The sequence below is a fragment of the Populus euphratica genome, unplaced genomic scaffold (genome assembly GCF_000495115.2).
Source record: "Populus euphratica unplaced genomic scaffold, PopEup_1.0 scaffold1648.1, whole genome shotgun sequence".
Taxonomy (NCBI): domain Eukaryota; kingdom Viridiplantae; phylum Streptophyta; class Magnoliopsida; order Malpighiales; family Salicaceae; genus Populus; species Populus euphratica.
Genome location: NW_011501499.1, coordinates 20,757 through 28,239, shown reverse-complemented (window position 1 = coordinate 28,239; position 7,483 = coordinate 20,757). Strand labels below are relative to the sequence as shown.

The window sequence follows — 7,483 nt, the reverse complement described above, 5'->3', positions numbered from 1 at the left end:
TTATAATATTTTCTTAGTTTATATCATATAAATAAACAATGCAACTTATCATAAATAAGATGTATTTAATTAATACTTTCTTTTTATATAATTAGTTTCTTTACCTGAAATCTTAAACTAATTAGGATTTTTAGTAATCAAAATACTAGATGACGATTCTAATTTTTTTCTTTCAACTGATAAAAAAATTTTTTTTTTTATCCTTTCCATTCATATCATTTCTAATCTAGAAAAATAATTATTGCGATGTTATTCATATGACATACCATACTAACACTATTATGTGCTCTTTATCTCTTATATAAGAGGAAGAGGGTATTTGATAATTCTTACACTCCTATATCTCTTGTTTCTCGTAGATTCTAGATTTTCTTCTGCATGGTTATATATTTTCATGAATAAAGTATCTTTCAGGTGGTTATTGTTTTGTTTGTTAGGGCTGCCGATGTTCTTTCGCAGCTAGTGGTGGCTTTTCTCAAATGTGGAACTAATCTATTGTCTTCGTGGAAAAGTTGAAAAGGAAAGATTTCAGGAAGCCACCCCCAAGTGGGACCCTACAGAGGCAGCTTGATTTTACCCATCGTTTTTTTCCTATAACCCGAAAACTTATTATATATATATTGTGGAACTAATCTATTGTCTTCATGGAAAAGTTGAAAAGGAAAGATATTAGGAAGCCACCCCCAAGAGGCAGCTTCATTTTACCCGCCTTTTTTTGCCTCAAATACCTTCAAATGCTGACAAATCTCAATTACGAGAGGCTTGACTTGACTATTCAGCAGAATTTAATTACGATGTCCAAAACATCTAGTTGAATGCTCGAAATCGATGACCAATGGAAAAGGCTACATTGATTTTTTAACAAATAATATCTCAACGCATTTTGCTTTGTAAATTAGTGTGTCATTAGTTTTAAGATGACAATGCTTAATTAATTAATTAATTAAGTAAATAACTTAATAAATAAAAGAGATAGGCATCCGATGTTGGAGACAACGTGTGCGATAAAAGTCAAAGGAAACTTATTCAGATAAGATTAACCTTGAAAGTATTTACGAGGCACTTTTGTGAATGTCAAAATACACTTTATTCTTTATATAATAATAAGAGTAGTTTCCTCACCGCTCATGGTTGAATTATTATCCTGACCGTAGAGTAGATCCTAAGAATTACACCATTTAGAGTTTTCAATGAATAAAATTCACAAATTTATCAACGGAATATCATTTTATCGCGTGAGGAGGAATTTTTTTATTTATAAACATATAAATAATTAAAAAAATAATATTTTTATAATTTATATTAAACAAATAAACAATATAGGTTATCATATATAAAACATATTAAGAGCATTAATATAATTTTTTTATGCAATCAATCATCTTACTCAAACTCTAAGATTAATTAATGTTTTTAGTGATTAAAATATCAATGAAATATCATTTTGTCTTATGAGGAAGATTTTTCTTCGACCAAAAATAGATTAATAGTTAGAAATTATAATATTTTCTTAGTTTATATCATACAAATAATGCAACTTACCACAAATAAGACATATTAATTAATACATTTTTTTTATACAATCAATCTCCTTACTCGAAATCTTAGATCATTTAAGGTTATCAATAATCAAAATATTAGGCAATGACTCTTATTTTTTTCTTTTTACTAATAAAAAAAGAATTTTTTATCTTTTTCATCCATGCCATTTCCAATTTAGAAAAATGATTATCGGGATGTCATAAACACATGACATACCATACTAACACTATCATGTGCTCCTGTATCTCTTGTACAAGAGGGTGTTTGATAATTCTTACACTCCTGTACCTCTTGCTTTTTGTAAATTTCAAATTTTCTTCTACATGCTTTTATATTTTAATGAATAAAGCATCTTTCAGGCTGGTTATTGTTTTGTTTGTTAGGGCTGCCGGTGTTCTTTCGTAGCTACTGGTGGCTTTTCTCAAATGTGGGTGCAGTGCTGGTTTGATGATGTCCATCTCTCAGTTGTGGCTGGTTGTGATGTTTTATCTACTAGCTTGCTAGATGGTTATATTGATGGAAGGTATACTTTGATTGGTTGAGGTGGCCGGCGATGCCTTTCACTTTATTTTTTGCCGTGTATTGGGTGGGGCACTTTGTTGTTAATTTGGGTTTTTTCCTGATCATTGTCAGCTAAATTTTTCAATTGTTTGTAATTCTTTTGGCTTTATTGTATATGTACATGTGCTTACAATAATATTTTAGAAATGTTTTTCTTTTAGAAATTTTTTTAATACAATTTTTATATGGGGAACTGATCTACTGTCTTCGTGGAAAAGTTGAAAAGGAAAGATTTTAGGAAGCCACCCCGAAGTGGATGGGTGAAAGAAAAGAGTCTATTGTTATGGGACCCTACAGAGGCAGCTTGATTTTACCCATCGTTTTTTTCCTATAACCCATAAACTTATTTTGATCATTTGAAACTTCTTACAAATTATGAAGTAATGCGTCCTCACCAGGACAATAAAAAAATGGACAAAAAGAGAAGCATTTATGAGATAACTTTGTCAAAGTCAAAGAAATTAATCCTTAATTTAAACTAAAAAAAAAAAAGAAGAAGAAAAAGTCAAGAAAATGCTGCTTGTACACGCTGGGAGCTAGTGCCTATAAAATGGTCGTTCCATCCATGCCATCTTGCATCAAATCTCTACATCTTCATACAGTCTACAGCTCTGTAACTCACCATATCTCCTATCGAGGAAAAGGAAAAGCACAGAATCTCTGCCTCATTTACAAACTTGCGTTACATTCTTTTGTACCCAAACAAACCTCTGTTCCACGCACTAAGCCCAAGCCTATATAATATCTAATCCTATTTATCTAAGTGCCAGCTTCAATACTTGGACTGCAATGGGAAGCATCGATGACTTCAGCCGTTGTTCTTTCCCAGATGATTTTGTTTTCGGAACATCCTCATCAGCTTATCAGGTACATACTCTAAATTTTGCTGCTTCTAGTGCAGTAATTAGGAGGGGACAACAGAACATTATTTAAAATAATACTAGTTATGTTAATTAATTTTTCGTTATTATTTTATTATGACATGCAGTATGAAGGTGAAACAAACAAACATGGTAGAGGACCAGCTATATGGGACACTTTCACTGAGGAACATACGGGTACCAATCTATCTCCTTGAAATTTGTACTTCCCTCGCTAAAAGTTGAATAGAATTATGTTAATGTCCTAAGAAAACCACCATTATTAACTTTTCAACGTTTGCAGAGAGAATAAATGATCATAGCAACGGAAATGTAGCTGTTGATTTCTACCATCGCTACAAGGTATGGGAGTTCTTCATCATATTTTGGTTGTGGTTATCTATATGATGTAAATAACTATATTCTAATTAATTTAGTGTAATTGTTCTTTAAAAAAATCGATAAATGTTACAGGAAGATGTGCAAAGAATGAAAGAAATGGGAATGGATGCTTTCAGATTCTCCATTTCTTGGTCTAGAGTATTACCACGTAAGTTTTTTTCTTTTGTATTTTAAAATTTGTTCTTGACAGAGTAATAGTAATGACACTAGCAGGATTTGACTTTGACCTCTGTTTTCACAGAGTGAATTTCCATTTGATATATAATAGCTTTCCATTGGATTTTTCTTTTGGGAAATGCAGATGGCAGGTTAAGTGCCGGAATCAACGAAGAAGGCATCAAGTTTTACAACGATATCATTGATGACCTCCTTAAGAATGGTTATAACCTTTCCCTTCCCTTCAATTAATCATAATATTTTGCCAAAAATTGATGCCAAAATTCTTATACAACAAAAGGTTTATCTTGTGCGCTCCATCTGATTATATGATGTTTTGTAATATATAGGTTTGCAGCCTTACGTTACTCTCTTTCACTGGGATACTCCACAAGCTTTAGAAGATAAATATGGTGGTTTCTTAAGTCCTAACATTGTGTAAGTAGCAACCTGTCGTTAATTATGCTTCAAATGTCCAAACTTGTTGTAGCTTCGAAATATTATAATCTAATCTGTCATTTTGGAGACTTTGTGGACCTATGCTTCTCTAAAATTCAAAACATTCCTGTAAATATTCTCACATAAAACATTGATTTCCAGAAATGATTTCCGAGACTTTGTCGACCTTTGTTTCCAAAAGTTTGGAGACAGAGTGAAGAAGTGGATTACTTTGAACGAGCCATGGATGTTCAGTGTTCAAGGTTATGACATGGGCACGATGGCACCGGGTAGGATTTCTGTCGTTGTAAATGATCCCCACCGATCCTTAAACACTGGTGCCACTGAAGTGTATACGGTTAGCCATCATTTGTTGCTTGCTCATGCTGCGGCAGTGAAACTATACAAGGAAAAGTATCAGTCATGTCAAGGTGGACAGATTGGGATAACACTTGTTTCTCATTGGTTTGAACCTTACTCAAACAGTGAAGATGATCAAAATGCAACCAAAAGAAGCCTCGACTTCATGCTTGGTTGGTTAGTATTTTTTTATAGATATCAAATTCAAAAGTACTCTCTGAATTCTTCATTCAGCTAGAGAAGACCTGATATGTATGTATAAACAGAAGGTAATCAATGTTTTTCTTCATGGTGGCAGGTTCATGGATCCTTTAACTAATGGTGACTATCCACGTAACATGCATGATTTTGTTGGTGGAAGATTGCCCAAGTTCACTGCCGAGGAATCTAAGATGTTGAAGGGATCGTATGATTTTATTGGAATTAATTACTACACAACATATTATGCTCAAAATATCGATGCAAATTATCAGAGTGTTGGATTCATGTCAGATGCTCGTGCTAATTGGACAGGTAACCAATGATCGATATCTTTTCTTTATTATTCATCTTTTTGTTTTTCAATTAGATGATGTTTTATCAATTATCAGTTATTAATTTACATTGTTATTTCTTAATTTTGTAGGAGAGAGAAATGGAATCCCAATAGGTCCACAGGCTGGTGTAAAATGGCTTTATATTTATCCCGAAGGCATCAGCAGGCTTTTAAATTACACCAAAGATCTATACGGGAACCCAACAATTTACATTACAGAGAATGGTATGGTTGAAATGAACAATCATACATTATGCTACATTTAAGCTTCTTAGTACTTCTCTAACACTAAGTATATATGTTCTTAATGTTTTATTTTATTGATTTTTTTTTCAGGGGTTGATGACGTAAATAACAATGCTTCATCATTAAAGGAAGCTCTTAATGATCCCATAAGAGAAAAATCTTACAAAGACCACCTTAAGAATGTTTTGAGATCCATCAAGTGAGTTAATTCTTTTCATTTATTAACAAATGATCATTGATAATAAGTTTTTTAATCTATAGCAACAATTATATTATTAAGTTACCAAATCCATCTAACTGGGATTCAATATTCATTTATTGCAGTGAGCATGGTGTTGATGTTAAGGGATTTTTTGCTTGGTCTTTAATGGACAATTTCGAATGGGGAAGTGGTTATGCTGTGAGGTTCGGCCTTTACTATGTTGATTACAAAAATGATTTGAAACGATATCCTAAAAAATCAGTCAAGTGGTTCAAACAGTTTCTTAAAAGAGACTCTCACAGTTCTATTCCACCCACGTATCCTCTGATTACTTCTAATGAAAAGTCAAAAATTGAAGATAGTTTGGTTCGGGATGCTAAAAGGCCAAGAAATGCCTGAATGCCTTCAGCATGATTTGAAGTCAAAGTTGTTAGCATCTACAAATTGGGCTTTCATGGCTGAAAGACAGAGCTCTCAGCATTAATTCAACAGAATTTGGTCACCACTTCATTCATTCAAGGCTATGGTTAAGAATAAAAATTCATGATTCTAGTTTTCCCTTGTTTTATGTTTAATTAGGTTTCAGAATTTAATTTGATTATTTTACTGTTGTATCATTTTTTCATTCGGATTATGATTTATTTAATAATAATATAATTCTTCAGCACCATCATTTATTATGGTTTGTTTAATAGATTATAGTATAAACAAATACAAATGTATAGGATAAACCAAAAATAGAAAAAGTAGAGAACTAAAATAGCTTGATATACACGATAAAATGATGATATGAGGGTGTTGAGAAGGTGGTTGATTATGAATTAACAAGAGAGATTATGTATAAAAATTTAAAAATATTAGTTTGTGTGGGAGAAACATCCAAATCCAATAAGTTAGACTTAATTTGCAAAACTTAAGACACTATTCCACAACAATGAAAAAGTATTCAAGGAGGATTTTGTGTTAATGGTTTACATGAAAAAGTATTCAAGGAGGATTTTGTGTTAATGGTTTACATGAAAAAGTATTCAAGGAGCGTGGTGTAATGGCAAAGGGCTTGACATCTGTACAGTAGGTCTCGAGTTCAAGTCAGCATGTGCATCTCTTATAAGAGCTTAGGACAGTCGGGGTTTTATTCCCTCACTTGGGCCTATAAAGTATGTTTTTCTGGGAGTGGGGTTTCCTCGAATAAAAAAAAAGGTTTTACATGAAAAACAATATCTAATAAATATCTCATTTTTAATGTAATGAGATATCATTATCTATTGGGTTATCCACCATGAGCATTAAAATGCTAAAAAGATAGGCAAAAGAAAGAAAAAAGCAAACTCATAAAATCAATGTTTCAAAGATAATTTGAGCTAAGAAAAACTGCATAACTTGTGATAACAAATTCAGGCCACAATGTCATAACTTCTAGTCACACTTTGTGAACCATCAGCCATATGGTTATTAAGAAAATCGACCATTTCAAACAAGTGCCAACTCAAGCCTAGCTCTAACCATGATCATTACCAGATTTTGTGCCTCCTATGATAATAGAATTAGTTTCTTATCTTTGTAAATATTGCTATTAATTGTGATTGTAAATTTACTTTTTGTTACATAATATTCAATTAAGCCTAACCAAAGCTAAAATCATCAATTAGTCTCAAATCACACCCTTTATTTAGCATTCTACTAAGTCCTTCAGTGCATCTATTGAAAAGAAATAGTGATAAAGAATATGCTTGATGCGGGCCCTTTTCTATAGAGAATTCTCTAGCCGGAGAGCCATTCAAAAGAATAGTATTTTTTTTCGTCAAAATAAATTTGTGGATCCATCCTTTCAAACATGAACCAAATCCCATCCATGTGATCATAACTTCATCTAGATACTCCTAAATCACTCAATTAAAAGCTTTATAAATGTTATACTTGAATAGATAAACTTTAAGTTTTCTTCTTTTTAAGTGACTAATACATCATTGGCAATAAAAAACACTATCAAAGATTTGGCCTTTTTTTTTTTATGAAAGCATTCTTATGAGCACCAATAATCCAGGCATAACATCCTTAAGTATGTTAGTTGACACTTTTGAGATAACCTTGCAGAGACTTCTAATAAAACTCATATGCATATGTATTAAGGTTGTTAGAGCTATCCACTATAAGAAGGTGATGAATGAACTATTCAGGCCA

At 32.1% G+C, this 7,483-nt stretch overlaps 1 protein-coding gene across 1 annotated transcript; it reads left to right on the top strand.

The window, feature by feature from the left end:
* Positions 1-2,704: 2,704 nt before the first annotated feature.
* Positions 2,705-5,853, top strand: LOC105117970 (beta-glucosidase 12-like). Its single transcript, XM_011015801.1, has 11 exons — positions 2,705-2,970; positions 3,092-3,161; positions 3,268-3,326; positions 3,438-3,513; positions 3,667-3,744; positions 3,872-3,959; positions 4,122-4,496; positions 4,618-4,832; positions 4,945-5,079; positions 5,191-5,299; positions 5,425-5,853. The coding sequence occupies exons 1-11, from the start codon at positions 2,893-2,895 to the stop codon at positions 5,699-5,701; spliced, it is 1,560 nt and encodes a 519-aa protein (XP_011014103.1). The 5' UTR covers positions 2,705-2,892; the 3' UTR covers positions 5,702-5,853.
* The last annotated feature ends 1,630 nt before the right edge of the window (positions 5,854-7,483 follow it).

Bases quoted from the DNA above. Each gene is read 5' to 3' on its own strand.
- LOC105117970 (XM_011015801.1), top strand. From the start codon at position 2,893: ATGGGAAGCATCGATGACTTCAGCCGTTGTTCTTTCCCAGATGATTTT. The intron at 2,971-3,091 runs GTACATACTCTA...TATGACATGCAG, and splicing joins CATCCTCATCAGCTTATCAG to TATGAAGGTGAAACAAACAA. The intron at 3,162-3,267 runs GTACCAATCTAT...CAACGTTTGCAG, and splicing joins TTTCACTGAGGAACATACGG to AGAGAATAAATGATCATAGC.